Source organism: Adelges cooleyi, unplaced genomic scaffold (assembly GCF_023614345.1).
Source record: "Adelges cooleyi isolate 19-005CV unplaced genomic scaffold, UGA_ACOO_1.1 ACOO_flye_CR_arks_rails_tigmint_CR_PRNA_23, whole genome shotgun sequence".
Taxonomy (NCBI): domain Eukaryota; kingdom Metazoa; phylum Arthropoda; class Insecta; order Hemiptera; family Adelgidae; genus Adelges; species Adelges cooleyi.
This window is the reverse complement of record NW_026095893.1, coordinates 10,178,028-10,195,232: the sequence shown is the minus strand read 5'-3', so window position 1 is coordinate 10,195,232 and position 17,205 is coordinate 10,178,028. Positions and strand designations below refer to the sequence as shown.

The window sequence follows — 17,205 nt, the reverse complement described above, 5'->3', positions numbered from 1 at the left end:
GTAATGAATAATGATTAATCCAACAATACAATTCAATTGATATAATATTGTATTTATAATATAATTTTTATCACAATTTTATTTGTTTACATAAATGTTGTAAAAAACTTATTTTCTCGATGCTAACTTATTAACCGTAGCTTTAAAAAAAAAAATGTACCGCTATTATGCATAGGCAATACAATTGTAAGTCAATAAAGACTATTAAGGTTTTGTTGAAGTATCTATATACCTAAGAATATATGTGAGGTACGTAGACTTTATAACGAAGACTTAGTATGTCAATAAGGACTAGTGTTTATTGAAATATAAACAAAATACAATATGCAAGTAGTTTCTTTTGGATGGTATAATATTATCTGTTATACGTATATTTTTTCATTATTATTGGATTTTGTATTGCTATAGTTTGTTTATTTTATTATTATTTTTTTAGTAAAAATAATGCTTGATGGTTTTTGTTTTTTCTTTTCTTAAGTTTACGTCGACGGTTAGCCGATGCGATTTGAAAGACTAACAGGCCGAAGGGGTTGCTACCCGGGTTGTGTTCACGTGGTCACTGGTCGGCTGTTTAGGCGGCAAAAAGATACGACGACGGCAACGAAGAGCGCGCCACCAAACGACTGGCGGTTTCGGCGTCTAAACAGGATAACGCGCATGTCCTCGACCGTTCCTTTTCTCGTTCGTGTCCTTAAACCCTGCACCGCCCCACCACCAATCCTCCGAATGGCCGAAAGTCTGTTTCCACCGGACGGCAGACGGCCGGGATACGCCTATTATTATTGTTTCATAGAGAAATTTATGAATTTTTCGCCTCAGGTCGTAGAAATGTCCTTATAGAACCGTATGTACATATGATCTTTCAAGCTACCGGTAACGCTGAAATCCGTCTGGTGATGAAATCGGAACAAACGGCATAAAAAACCGGATATCCAAAAATAAAAAACGGCGACCAGGACCGCTAACTACCCCGCTTTCGAAATGAGCACACCGGTCTAGTATGTATGTGTGTGTTCGTTGGACGTACAATACTATAATAGTATGTTAATGGGGGTCGGCTGACGTTGCGCAACACCTTTGCCATACAACCACCACCACCATCCGCTTGTATTTAGCCCGTGCCCAAACCGGTCGACTTATTTTTTTTTCCAAAAAAGGTTAGGTCATAATGTAAATAATAATAAAAAACTACCCCCCCAAAATTCCCGGTGTTTTTCGAACGGACAACGAGCAGGACGCCGTGTCCAGTCGATCAGTTTAATTTCTCAATTCAACAACAACCGCGACGACCACCGTTAACTTAGATATTTATTTAATTTAGCTCGGATATTTTATAATAATATTATTATACATTTTGTTACTGGACCCCGCACAAGTGTTTTCCGTAAGTTCTAAAGTACACTTTAAGAAGTAAAATGGCAAAATATTTTCATTGAAACGCTTTATTACACTACATAGTTGTATTTTGTATTGCTTATGTTTACACATTATCAGTTTGAGAGCGTTTGTGGACGTTTTTTTTTACGAGCTTCAAGTAAAATATAATATTATATAAAAGCGTTATAAAAATACATCTTATCACGTTCTGCACGCAACACGCACCGAAACACGAGTATAATTATTGTTTAATTGAAAACTGACCAGCTTTTTGTGAATAGTATATTTGTTTAAATACGGTAATTTTAATAAAAAAAGATATTAAATACTAATAGGTTTTTTATGGATAATTGTGATAATATGTATTATCAAGATTTTTTTTTAAACATGTTTAAACAGATTGTTTGAGTTATTTGTTTAAACTTTTAGTACAACATTTTTCACCATGATTTAATTTTTTAAATAGTAAACTGTCATATTTAATTAAGTTATTTTATAGTTTTTTTTTTCTGTTGTCCGAGTTTTGTTTGATATTGAGCCAACAATATGAGCTGTATATTAGTTTTATTATTATTTTAGTATACATCTTATTACCTCCGGATATTTTTATTTTAAAAATAAAATAATATTTTTGTTTTGCTCTTTTCATTGGGTATTAATACACATGCATCATTTTATTAAAATGACAATATTTCTTTTTTAAATCACATTAATAGATTTCAAAACGGTACGCTTGGCAAATGAATAAACATTTTTAATAACTAAAATAAATCTCCCCTTTGATATTTTGCGGAATGAAAAAAATAAGATCGAAGAACGAGGTTTTTATAATTTTTAACACTAGACCTTAAAATACTTATTAGATAAATATCCTCGACAGTTTAGTATTTATTTTTTTTATCGAAAAATATTTTTGCTTAAAAAAATATATACGTTAAAAATAATATGACTATTGAGTTGTTCGTAAAATATTGTACTAAAAAATAAAACAAACTGTGTCGTTATACACTCTCAAGCATTTAATTTTAAACTATCGTTAGAACTTATAATTTAAAAATTGTTTTTTATTATTAACTATTATTTTGATTTGCCCTAAACTAGCGTTACTAGTGATTTATTAATTTGAACGTCAATCGGGTTTTAAATATAACATTTAATTATTATTTAAACTTATACTATATTATATTATTATTATATTTCTTAGTTGTTAGAAGAAAAAATTATGTGTTATATTAGACAACAACTTAAAATGTTACGATTTATAACGTGTTAGAAGATATGGAGTATAATTTTTTTTGTTTTATAAAATAAAAAAGACATTTTTTTAAACATTACGAGTACAAAATAAAAAAAAAAACTCACCTGCAATTCGCTGACCAATTTTTCTGTCATCATTTTTGGATCGGACAAAACTAGCTGGTTGTTCTGACCGAGGGCTGCGGCAGCCGCTGCGGCCGCGGCAGCGACGGCCTGAACGTCACCGCCGCCGCCCGGCTGTCCGCCCACGGTGACCGCACCGGTAGGATCGACGGCCGACCTGACGGCCGCGGCCACAGCGGCGGCGGTGGCGGCCGCCGACGGTTTCACATCCAGTTCGTCTGTCATTTCCACGTTGTTCTGGTCTTGCATTTGCTGGTGTTGGCGCTGCACTTGTTGTGCGACCATGGTGATCGCCTCGTCGTCGGTGACGCTGAGGTTATCGGATTGCGTACGGATCGCCGAAGCGGCCGGCACTTGCTGTTGGTCAGCACCGCCGACGACTGACCCGTCATGGTTGAGCTGCATACCGTTCTGGGACGGCGCGGGCGGCTGCTGCTGTACGGACGACTGTTGGGCCGGTTGAGGTGACGGCGAAGAGACCGCCTGTTGTTGCTGTTGCTGGTGCTGTTGAAGTTGCTGCTGCTGCTGCTGTTGTTGCTGTTGGTATTGTTGACGTTGCTGTTGCCAAAAATCAGCGGCCGGGTTCATCTTGAACACGGGCCGCTGCAACAGCACCGACTGCTGTTGTTGCTGTATGTCCGCCGACATGGTGTCGTCGCCCAGCAGCTGCTGATGTTCGTGGCCGGGCGAGGCGCGAAGATCCAGCGGGGCCGAAGAGATCGTCTTGGCTGCGGGAGTGTGAAGTCGGCGGTAAAAAAAATTTTACTGCGAGCGGCGGCCGCGAATTTTAAATTTTTTTCCGCGTTAAATCCGCGTGGTATATTCGTTTACACTTTGCGACGCACGTGGCGGTAAACGACCGGCGGTTGGTGCGATTATGTTTTCTTGAATCTGTAAAATAAATAAAAATTTTAAATAAAAAAACATCTCGTGATAAAATAAAATTTTTTAAATTCGAACTTTGAAAATAGCGGTGTTTCATTAACGACGATATCGAAATTCTAACAATAACAACGTGAAGAAAATACAAGTTCGGTGCAGTACTTTAAGGCTGGCACCTTAGGTGTTCGCGGTACCGGAGTAGTCTTGAGACTGAACGGCGTCTCAAGACGGCGGCGCGCCGGAAAAACGTCGTCGTCGTACTTCGGTCGTACGCACGGTGGCGGCGTCGGCGGCGGCGGTGGCGGCGTCTTGTGTCGGCGTCGCGGCGCGACTGAGGAGATACGCGGCCAAGATGTCTTGGAGTCGCGGACATATCGCCGTCCTTGTCGACACCGTGTGCGGGCGGCCGCGCGCCGTCCTTGTCTAGTGCACGTAAGCAAAGGGGTCGGGTTTTCCCTCTTAGGAAGCGGTACCGCCGCGCGCGCCAGACGTTTTCCTTACGTCCCTTTTCTGCGCCGGCGTCCGCGGGCCGCCCCCGTCATCCCCCACCACTGCGGCTACCCTCGGTACGGTATAGCGCTTTCGGCCTTTTTTCTCCGCCAGCTCCTCCTCATTCTTTTTACGCGCTCTTCTTACTTTCCTTTTTTTCTAATTCTTTTCTCCCCGTGTTTTTTTTACCGACCGCCGAGCTTTTTTTCTCCCGTTCCGTTTCACATCCGATTCGCCGGCACCGCACACACATGTTCTGGCTATAACCATATCGTTGTATTCCAACGATACTCTTACTAATATTTATCATAAGTAATCCAACGTTTTCCTCTTTTCTAAAAGCTCGGTCTGTTTAAACGTATTAGTCGATATACTAGAAATAGACCTGATCGTTTGTGTTATCCTTTTTAAAAAAATTCCAAAAAACGTTTTTCGAAAGTGCCAAGCATATAGTCGTTTTCCTCGATTGTTGCTTTTTATTTTTCTTTATAATGAAAATTACTTAACGCTTCGACCGAATGCCGTCAACGAGTCCTACGGGTCCTAATCCGGACGTTTCTGTACATTATCCATCATCCGTGGCGCCGCCTGACGGACACCCCAACTGCGTTTCAACCCTTTCGTTCAGAAAGGGTTGTCTCGTTTCGCGCGTAGCCCGAGAGATTTCGTTGAGTGGCTCATCAGCCGTTCATGATGAAAACTATATTATTATTGTGTTGTTACAAAATGAAGTCGACAAAACACCTACGTATACGTCATCGGAACCGTTCACGACTGACACTCGAATGAACTATGATAATTAATATAATGAAACGTAGTGTAACAAGCGAAATTTGCAATAACACAATGTCTATGGTTCATGTGAACTGTAAATAGAGTAAATATTTGAAAAAAAATTACACCATTTGCAATGGACCATAATATAGTATACGCGGTCGGCGGTACAACATTGTTACAAAACCATACTACGCGATAAACGATAAATAATTAAAGAATTGTATTATCTTAGTAATACACATTACTATTATAACTTTTAATGATGAACAGTAAAATTAAAAAAAAAATAAACGCTTAGTGTGAATAAAATATTATATTCGTTTTATATATCTTATTAATTTATTATTAATAAAAAATCAGATATTTATTTTTATCTTGTTATGATTTTACGCGCTCAATAGCCGCTATACTGTGTATTTTGTATCCGAGTCTTGACCTAAAAACATTGGTTAACATTTAATAAATTAACCCACGCGATCTAAATAATATATTTATGTGCAATCGTTTTGTGTTTGTTCTTGGTAAAAAATAAATAAATAAAATTGGTACTGATAAAGTGAGCGGTTAAAGTCTTTTTCCTGTAAAAACAATATTGGCCTGGTTTGGTTTTAAAAAAAGAAACGGCGCATTGCTAGATTTTAAGAAAATTTTAATTTTCTCATTGAAACGACTCCTTTGATTGGGTTTTTCTTGTTTTAATGATCACCGTGTAGCTTTACTGTTAATGCGCGTTGACCGGATGAAACAACGGAAGATAAAAATTATCTTATTTAGGTATTTCCGAAGTTGACTTTACCGGTCGAACGATTGTTGTATTCGATTTGAACGTTTACAGACATTTTCCCGAGCCATCGCCGGATATCCTAAAGTGCGAACGTTTTTGGACATTTAAATATTCAATTCCGATTGTTTGCAAATTAGCTTTCTCCAATGTATTTAATATGCGGTTTATTATGCATGTCTACTGCTGATATTTATGTAGTATTATAAGTAAATACAATTATTATTAATTGAAGAAAATAATAGGGTTATGACTTATTACATAGGTTGATGAATTAGGGCATAACCGTAAGATAAGATTAGTTTGAATTCGATTTTAAAACAATCACTATGTGCACTTCGCCATTTCTTATGCGTTGTTTTGTGTTTGAATAAAAGCTATTTGTACTGGACACAGTGCAAATAACGAATATTTTCTATTAGTACCTAACCCATTGATAGAATGCGTTTATAATTTTTCCCTTGAGTTAGTTAAATGCCTACTGAAATAGGATTTCTAAAAGCAAATGAAATGTATAATGCATACCTACATAATAATATAGTATAAAGGTCTATTGCCATTTATCTATCTATTACTGAGAAAGTTATAGAACTAACTAACTAACGGGGGTAAATTAATTGGTTTGAAAAAGTGATTTTCATTTCGTTCCCCTTGATTTGATAAAAACTTCCTTTTTTTTTAAATAAATAAATTAGACAGACTCTTAAAAAAAAACATAATTATTTGTTATTGTAACTTAACCATATACTAACTAGTTGATTTGATGCGATAATGTTAATTATTCTTATTTGCGTTTTTCTAGGCAGATAATTCGCAAACTACATTATGTAATATTTAAGGAAGTATATTATGAACAAATATTATGCTAATAATGTTGTCACAATGTTTTATTTTTATACCAAACAAGCGTGCGGCTCGATAATCTATAGAAGTCGTTTGGACTCTCAGACTCTGTACTATAACATTTTTTATTTTTAGCTAAATAATTATACATACACATAACATTAGCCATATTGCATATTTTTATACATAAAATGTATATGATCAACGATTAGCGGCAACTCTGAAAACAGAATTAAAAAAGTACCGTTTTAGTCTTTCCACAGATTTTCTACAGATTCAGGTAAAAAAGTAAGTTTGACACTTTTAGAAATAACATAGAAAAGTATTGCAAGATCGTATAAGTCTTATAAAAATAATCTGGCTCTATGTCATATTATAGTGTCTATCGGTGTACGGACGGACCCGAAGTCCGATTGAGCTGTTCGCCATGATTATAAACGTTGAAATATTTTTGGATTTTCTCGATTCAAAAACTGGCCGCACCCGGGACACGCGGTAGCCAGGTGGTCGCGCCGGAGACAAGTAAAATAATACGGCTAACGGTTGTGCATAACGATGATTATTAAATATTACCTTCTACGGTTTGTTGGGGGGGACGGCGCGTGTCCTGAGCGCCTTTACGGGTCGACAAGGGGGTCATCGGATCAGGGCGCATATAAAGGATTGCCCCCTCGACACGCGCAGGACAACGGTCGTCAAAGGCAGCTGGGCCGCGGGCATTTATGAATAAATTCGCGGGTCGCATCTGCACCGGAGACCGCGACGACGGCGACAGCGGCCGCGGCGATGACCCGTTCTTTTGTTCCGCCGAAATAATAATAGTATAAATTAAACATTACAGCGAGAGAGAGAGGGTTTTTTAGATAAAATAAAAAACGGTTGGCTAGTCGTAATACCCTAGCAATATATTGTTGTGTTGTACGCGACACGGTGACCTTGGGGCAATCCCTTGGCGTACCGTTAGGCTCGTGTCTGAGTCCCCTTGTTTTTCGAAGAGGGAAATTTTTTTTAAAAAAATAGCCTTAAAGGCAGGTGTTGCTTAGACTCACGCGATCGTCAAGTCCAGCTGCGTGTTCCCCTTAATCCCGTCTCGTCTATTGTCCGGTATGTCCGAATCCAACCTACCTTTGCGCGTTGTGTGCAACAGCGATTGAAACAAAAGCGTCAGTTAACGTGCCTCGTGGTTAGGTACACAATATCAAATATTACTATACGACCATCCTATAACTTACTTAGGTATATAGCGTGAAGCCCTCAATAACAAGGGCTGACCACTTCGAAAGGCTAAACGCTACGTCAAACGCTCGTTTTCGTGCCGTTAATTTTTATGTATCTTCGGATTTTATACCGTTTTAAAATTTTTGTCGATTTGTTTATGTTATAACTTTATCGGTTTCGGAAGCGTTTCTTAAAAAACCCCTCGAGCTTGTTGCGCGTGAAAACAAGGCGGTCCATGTGACATGTTTTTAAGTACAAAACAAAACGTTATGTGTACACACGACATACAATTGTATACATGAGTATGTTTATGAAATTATATAGGTCCGACAAAATAATATGGGTAGGTACTTTGAATAGGGCGGGTGTTGTGGTATGATTATTATCAACATGACCGACACCGGCCTATATTTTGTCGACGATATAAAATATAATTTGGTTTTAGATAGGAAAACATTTTATCTTGTTAAACAAATATTGTCTTAGACAGAATCAAAGTTAAGTAATTCTAAGCTCTGCTTTTTGCGATACAGTAAGTGCAACTTTAAAATTGTTTAAATTATTATAAAAAATAAGTAATAGGTATAATAATATAGTGCACGCTTAACTCTTTCCATTTCGTGTTTGGCGTTCAATTCGTACGAGTAAAATTAATTAGACAGCTTATAATAATTTAATTTGTTCAGCTAAAAGAAGAAATTAGCAGTGTGACCAAAAAAAAAACACTAAGTTTTTAACCACAACGTTCTTGCACAAAATAATGTGTTTTCGTTTGTACTATAATATAATAAATGTTCGCTTACGCAATATAAAAATGGAAGTACTAAAATGGTAAAACATTGAAGATAAACGCGTATATTATTAACTCATTAGCTATAAAACAAATTTGTTAATAATAATTTAACATTTGTTGTAGTTGAAGCTTATAAATATTTAGTACATAATAATTAGATAAAATAATGTTTTAATTTAAATTTTATAAGAATAACAAATCACGTTGTCAACATAATAAATCTATATTCTCAATAATAACAATATACTCGACATATTTTGAAAAGCCATCTTAGTTTCGGTGCGGAGCTGAATCTTTTTTGGATTTAATAATAGTGTATATAAATTATAATTGGTTAATTTTAGTTTAAACCCTACAACTATTTATTGGACCATTCGTCAAAGTATACATTTATCTACGTTATTGTACGTAATTTTATCTCTACAATATGACAATTAAAACATAAAACTAAAACCCGTACTTTTATTCTTGGTCAAAGGGAAGTTTGATTGAAATTATTTGTGGCACGAACGACTCGCATAACAAATCCGTTGTATTATATTCTAGTGTTTGATATACACGGTATATTCCGGCAAAAAAAGTCAACGAGAATTACCCTTTTTTTTATACCGCTGTAATGGGTTGAGTTGACAGGGCTTTATCAAGATAGGGGCAACACGCATACGTTATACCTAATATCACGGAATCGATTCCGGTCGCGAAGGTAGAGTGCGATAACTTGTGCATTTAACAAAGTTCAATTGGCTAAAATAATAATACTAATAAAAAAACAGTACATAGTGTACTGTAATATAATATAGTATTACAATAATATTATGTTCTGATGCCCGCTGTGCGAGAAGAGACAACTGCCGGTGTAACCCGAGCCGATCGTCGCCTTATTGTTCGATTCCCACGTCTTTCTTATTATATGTAGTAATGGCAATAAATTGGCGGCCCGAGGAAATATAGTTTGAGAATTATTATTACCGGCTGTACGTTATTAGGCGGTGAGCGTTCCATAGGTCTTTGGCTGCGTGTATCAGGTAAGTTGTTGTCGTTCAGACTTCGGCGGTATCTGCCTATGTAATAATATTATGTTAACGCAGCGACGATACGTACAAACGATAAATCCGATAAAGAATATTTCCGAGTTCCGATGACAAACAAGGTATGTGATATGAAATATCTTTAGATGAAAAAAAACATCTAAATGTACTCTAAGAGAAATATTTCTAATAGAATGTAAAAAAAAAGTGCACACATGATAATATGTCTGAAAAATTGCACTGCCGGCGCAGCTGCTGCATGCGCAACCGTACGCGTGCCATTGATATATTTATGATTTCCTGACTTCTTCGCTGTACTTTCAATGTAATTTTTTTTTCAAAGGTTATAACAACACTGACAGACAGACAGTCGGCTCGAAGGCGCGAGGTAATAGCAATAGCAGGAATGAAAAAAAAAATGAAAACATTAACGAAGAAAGCCAAAATGATAAACGGGTTTGCACTTGACTTACGGTTTTCGCGCGCTCCGATGACGTTGAATGTATAATATAACCGAATCAGACATAATATTAACGATAAAAAAAAATTTAAATAAAACTCGTCGCGTTTATTTTTTCTTACACATATTATAAGACTTACTTTTTATAAACTGTAGTACCGCTAGGAATTTGCACCCGGACAGCAGAATCGACAAACGTTAAATGAGGGGCGCTCCAGCAGCCGGACGTATAATGTGTATCATATATTATATTATTTTATTTATCTGTCCAATGTATTTATGTATTATTTTGTATTCGCGATACGCCCCGGTGTATAATATAGACGGTCGTTGCGGACAAAATATTATTGCGTCCCCCGTTTTCAAAACACAGTATAACACTACATAATATTTACAGGGCTGGTGTTTTTCTTGGTGATTTATGCGTCGGAATTCCTAAAACCATTATTTCGTTTGTGCGCGCGTTCAGTTTAGCGGTATTATATTTTCAAAAGGGATTACACAAAACCGTCATACACATACACAAATATATATATCAACCATAATACGTACACGCGGATACATTTTTATTTATCCCCTACAAGTTGCGGGCGATAAATATTCAAATTTTCAGCAATATGGCTTTGGCCGCGCGTTGGCCAATACACGTATATCGCCCACCCGCGCAAGCGAGTACAAACGACGATTTCGATGGTTTTAATTATGTTTTGTCAAAATAAAATTCGCATTTTTGCACGTCCAGTCGGTTGCCGCAGATGGCGGATTCGTCGGACAAAAGAAGTTTGTTAAATGTTTTTTTTATTATTATTGAAGGGAGACTGACCGAGCTTTGGGGATTTTCGGCTGCTGAGGGTCGAGCGACGCGAAGGCTAATGGCACATGCGTGGACATTTCTCTACATATGTATGTATATAACGTACAGATCTAGGGGGGCTAAGCGCGTCTATTTATCTATTGCGTGGACGTACAAAAGGCGGAGCTAGACTAGTTCGGGGGATGGCTGCCAATGGCACCGCCCTTGTGCCGTCCACCGCCTTCGCCACCTCCATATAGGCGACCCTCGGCCAAAATGATTCACCGGACCCCGCGGATCCATTTTGGAAATCTACGGTAATGTTGTATACGGTCGACTGCCGGCGAGATAAAGAACAAAATAAGGGCAGTGCGACAATGGGAGAGTAGAGGCGGTTTTCTAGGATTTATAATACCTGCCAAACTCTGTTCTTCGAAACCCGTTACCTATTTTGTCATCCGGAACTTTGCATGGTATTTAGAAAAGTGTACACATCTTTATGAGTACGGCTCAGTATGAATATAAGAAAAAAAACCAAAGAACGCATTGACCGTCGTTGAAGTCTCTGACGAGAGGGCAGAGTACAATCGCGGATTTCGTAATTTTGGTATTTTAAATGTAATTCATGTAGATTAAGTATGAAGGAGTCGACAAGGTAGGTGAAGTGAAAAGGTTTTGCAGCCATTTTAGTTAGCTGATAGTTAATTTGACTGGTTACACAGGTAATTATTGAGACTATTGGGTCGGTACTCGGTAAATAGTTTAGAAATGCACGCGCTCATATAGAAATTAAATCAATTAAATTTAATAAAATAATATCAATTTTTACAGTAAATATTTAATTAAAACAACTATGCAATTTAGTTGGTCTACTATTTAGTCCAACTATAAATAATTGTATTGTGTCTCTATATTTATTATACCCAATTAATAGTTGTTTCGTTTATAATTTTTGCAACATAATATACGGTATTATCCATAATCGTATTTTCAATAATAATTGTTTTAGTTTTAACGAAATTGCACTAATTGCCCAAATTTTTATTTGAGTTAATTAGATTCAGTGTAAGCATGTTTAAGTCGTTTACTAACGTCAGTGGTTAAATTCTCCAATTACTATATATAATTCTATTATAAATACTAATGCCTAATAAATATAACTATATAGGTATGTTAAATAATGAACTTACCGATTGAATTCAGATTGGTCTACTCGTTCCAAGACTATTTTGGTAAAGGAAAGGAAATTATGAAGAAAAAATGGAAGAACAAATATTTGAACTCTTTCCTATACTAAAAACCCCTCTAGTACATATTTAATTTTGTCAATTCCTAAACAACTCGTATAAAAATAATATCACAAGAATTTTCATATAATATTCTAATTTTCTTATCACACAATTTTCAGGAACGTTCGAAGGGGTAATAAATATTTTTGTTTTATTTTCAATAGTTTAAATATTGTACCTATATAATATTCCGTGTAACGAAATTATCAATAATGTTTAAACATGTAATATTAAAATACTCCGAAAATAGACAATGATATTATAATAAAATAGTTTTATTTTATTTGAATTAACTTAGAGCGATTTAAATTTAGAATTTCGATTTCAATAACATTTATATTATGTTGTATATTATATTGTTTTTAGGTACATTAATTTTGGTTTAATAGTATTACTATTATTATTTATGTCGAGGGGTTTTGAAATTTGTAAGTATTGAGTGGATTTTTTGGACGTTGTGTATGAGACTTTGATGTAATTTTTTTTAAGAAATGTTTAAATTATTATTTTTGTTGTTTTGAGAGGGAACGGGATAGAGCCTGTAAAGGAAACTGTGCTGTACTACGTGGTGCGAGTTTTAAAAATTGTCTTTCACGTTGAATGTAATCGGTATTCCTTTGTGTCTACTGGAATAATTGCTGTTGTCCCGGTCCGGTCATGCCGTCCGGTTACTTGTTGCCTACGATAGTGCTGGTGACGTGAAGTCTGTAAGTACGGCGGTTGTTCTGTGCCGCTAAGTAGCAGTAAGTGATGGTCTTAGTGGTTGGCCGTTCGGTTGCAGGGTCGTGCCGCCGAGTCATTTGTCGACTAAACCACCACCGGATGACGATCCTGTAATCAACCGTTTTGCCCCAGTTTTAAAATACTGCTTAAACTGCTGTTGCGCCAAGTGCAGAATGAACAGGCCCCAGTCTAAAGTAGGGGAAATTTCGAGATAGCCCGCAAAATTTAAAAAAAAAAATTGTATTTATCATACAATTATTGCAATAATTGCATATGACATCGAGAGCGACCAGTGGATATTTATTGTCCAATGGCCCCCTGTCCACTCAGCTCCTGACAGCTTTATTAGTTTGCTTAATTATCAATACCAATAAAATATTCTACTTATACTTATACTAATTAATGTCACCAAATTGTAAGAAATCTGATAAAAGTATTAGGTATGTACTTACTATACGGCACAACAGTGAGGTACATCACTAACAAAGTATCATCGATTCAAAATCTAAATATTGCATATCAATCAACCATGTTAGACTCTGCTAAAACCATGTTAGAACTATTAAAGCGGTCGAACCAGTAAGTTATTAAATATATAAACAATACGTTTTCTACAAAAAAAAGGTGAAGGGCTCTGATGGAATTATCATGATTATTTTTGGTCGTCATAAGTAAACAACGTGTACCGGATGCGTGTAATGGAATAAGAAAATAAAACAAAATTATATCAACCCTTTCTTTTTTTGTTTTTCCATTATTCAACTGCAATAAGTGGTAATTTACTGTGTGCTCGTTGAGAATGAAAAAAACTCTCCCCAATGGTTTTTTTCTCTCCCCTTGTTTGAACTCCCAGTACTCGGTAAAATATAAACCAAGGATTGCTGCCGGGCGCAAGTTGTTTGTTTTGTTTTTTAAAAAAAATTGAAAATTACTAATCAAAAATCCATAAATAAGACATTCGAGGACTTAATTTAATTTTAAACATTTGATATGATCTTGTCCCTTGTGGGATAATGTTTGAGTTTTGCACGCACCGCGGTTCTATTTTTGGTCAATAACATTATGTTTTCATCTCTAAAAATACAGATGTCTAGAGAAAAATGTATTGGGTTTGAAATTCCTTTAGTTACAGTATAAATAATTAACAGTAGAATTTCCTCACGATAAGATGATCTATAATGTTTAATTGTCTGATCAATAGATTTACTATACATAATGCAAGTAACATAGAATAATAGTATCATTGAAATATAGTATTATCTATATTATTATATGCAATTAAGTATCGTCGGTTTATAAATACCTATTTGAATAATACATTTGAACTTGATGGTTGTTCTATTGTATTTAACCGTGTTCTACTTGGATATAATATTAAAATAAGCTCTTTGTGAACTTGAACGGAATTTGAACCGAAAACATTATTACCAAATAATATGTGTGTATATATTTATGTAGGATTAATTTCCGAGCATTCAATTGCGGTCACGTATCCTCTATATAATACGTTAAATCTACGCATTTAATCTATGCACGTATACTGTACATTGTAATGATTATTTTTTGCCCAAACCAAAAGCATGAGTTTGTTTTTTTTTTTTTGATAATACACCAGTATTAGTAACCGAAAGTGTTTATTGATTGGCTTTGAAATCAGCTCAATACGTTCTGTACACATGCAAATGCAAAGTATAATTACCAACTAGACCGTGTACGGATAGTTTGATAATATATGTTTATACACAGGTGTATATATATATATACATGGTAAATGGAAGTAGAGAAAAATTGATTAAAAAAAAAAACGCCAAATTGGGTAAAAAGCTATTGCCTGTTCGAGAAGCATTGTAGCGTATATACAGTGCCCTACTATAACGCGCAGCGCTTTTTTATTTTTTATTATGAGTATTTTTATTTGGGGACGGATTTCGACCCCATGCGTATAATTTTTGTTTCGCGTGTACTTTTTCGAGATCGGGTGGGGTGGAAAAAGTTCCCATTAATCACGTGTCGCCATAAAACAAAACAAAAAAAAAATGGTTCCTCCCCTTGTCCGCAGTCCGACGGGCAGCAGCGGCAATGACGTTTGTTGTTTTTTTTTGTTCCACACGTTTTGATTCGGCCTACCGCCGCCGAAATTCCCAATAACGGATATACGCTTATATTATTCATAATGGAATCTGCGTGCGTTGTAAAAAAAAAAAATGGAAATAAAAAATATAAATATTTATGTAGATATAAAAAAAAATACGCTACGTCCGTTCGCGTGATAGTATTGATTAAACATTATATCCCAGGGGAATCCGCTGCCACCTCCTGTACATTTGGGGATGGCAATCAGCATTTTGGAGAAAATAAATGAGTGGAAAATAATAATAATAATAATAATAATGTGACGCCCCCGTGCGGTATTGAGTGCTATCGCTGTTATTAGACTATATAACTTTTGATTTTCAAAGCCTTCGATTGCTACTATATACCGGTCGCATAGTTTCACGAATGTCAGATTGAAAGGTATCATTATAAATGTATTGGCCGGTTAATTGAGTTTATATAGTTTGCATTGTTTACCTGCAGTGAAATAAAATAAAATAGCGGTCGAATTCGATTACCCATTTTTTGCTTTTTTTCACGAGATTTTAAAATAGTTTGTGCATTGCGTTTGGAAGAGATTATTTGTACATATGACATTGTTAAATACTACAATTTTTTATTTACTTTTTTTTACTTTAAAATATCAATTAAACTTAAATAAATTATAGGAAATTACTTTTGGACATTAAAATATATTGACTAAAATGCGGCATAGAAAGTGTTGCATATTAACATGATTGTATTATGAATAATCTGAACAAACGGGGAGAATACATTTTTTTATTTTTAGACTACACACTGTGTATGTGTTAATAGCTAAATAGATTTACTTTTTGTGTCTTTGAAATAGAATAGTAAGTACTTTGTAACACTAGCATTTATTAAGGCGCATTGTGTAGGCAATTTTTTACCAACATTTAACATTAAGCGAAAATAATGGACTTAAAAAAATATGTACATATCTTATAAAAAAAATTGTACTGCGCAACTGTATATTTAAAAACAAAATGTTTAATAATATTGTACAATGAAAACTTTTATAGCTATCGTAAATACCGAATGAGTGTAAACTACACAATTTTTTTATTTTAAAAATGTATGCAATGCAAGTTGTTATTGATGTAACAGTATTATTTTACGATTAAATGAGATTCATAAACGGTGTGTACATTAAAAAGAGTACCTGAGGGTAACGATACAGTCATTGCAATAATTAGTCGTTTTACCTACCCTTGACACCAAATACCCTTTTTAAACCTTATGTATAGTACTAACGCTTTCAAGATATCTATGTATAGGTGGTTTAATAAAAAAAAATGATAAAATCATTGTACACATACTAAAATTATTAATCGTGACCACAATATTGTATTATTAACAGGTAACAGGACTTTTCTAAATTGATAAAAAGTGCGTTTTAAACATATACACAGTACAGTGTACAGTTTTACAAAACTATTTGTACCTAATAGTGATTGAACTTTATGAAGACGCAGTATATTTTTAATTAAGATATGACTGATAAGGTACGTTAAAGATACCAAACATATATAATTTGTCAGTTTTACAGTAATTAAACTTGATTAATGATAATTAATACATAATCATTGATTATGTATCAACGATAATTATATTTTGAATTATAGTTAATAATATTTGTATTAATAATACTTAAACAATTATTATTATTTGATTACTGTTCTGATTGTAGGCCAAAAAGAAAATCAGTAATATTTTGTATCAATTTAATAAAGGTTCATAAATCATTCAAAATAAAAAATTGAGAATATTTCTATGGACAATAAACCTAAACCAGAACTTAGAACTTACTCAGTGGCGTGGCGAACACCAATATTTAGGTTTTGACTTCGCTTTCTTTAATTCTTAAACACTTAAAAAGCTTGGAGGATATTGCCACGGAAAAAAGGACACTGATTTAACTAATAATCAAAGAGGACCAGAAAAGCCGATTATCTGCCTTATTATTATAGTTAAAGAAATTAGAACAGACCACATACAATTTCGAAATTACATTATTAATTAAATTGAATCATGCTTTTATCAAAGAGATCTTGACATTAAAATGAATGCCCATGTCCTCAAATTTTAAGATTTTTAACACAGTTTGTGATTTTAATGTATAATGTAATTTTTTTTAAATTTTAATATAACTGTGTTAGACAAAAAAAATTCCAACAAAAAATACTTGTTGTTATGTGGGTATACTACATTTTTATGAAAAAACAAATCCTATAATGTATATTTAACTGATTAAAAA

At 34.8% G+C, this 17,205-nt stretch overlaps 1 protein-coding gene across 7 annotated transcripts in view; it reads right to left on the bottom strand.

Moving 5' to 3' along the window:
* The window catches only part of LOC126835490 (zinc finger protein 236-like), a 93,774-nt gene that overhangs the window by 30,351 nt on the left and 46,218 nt on the right, over positions 1-17,205 (bottom strand). For 2 of the 7 annotated variants that reach the window (XM_050568118.1, XM_050568120.1), the window contains one exon: positions 2,740-3,648. In XM_050568118.1, the coding sequence (XP_050424075.1) occupies positions 2,740-3,405 (666 nt within the window). In that variant the 5' untranslated portion in view covers positions 3,406-3,648. Of the gene's footprint in view, positions 1-2,739; positions 3,649-3,717; positions 3,931-4,635; positions 4,889-12,011; positions 12,268-17,205 lie in introns of those variants that run through there. The other 5 variants (XM_050568119.1, XM_050568122.1, XM_050568123.1 and 2 more) reach the window with 5 other exon arrangements.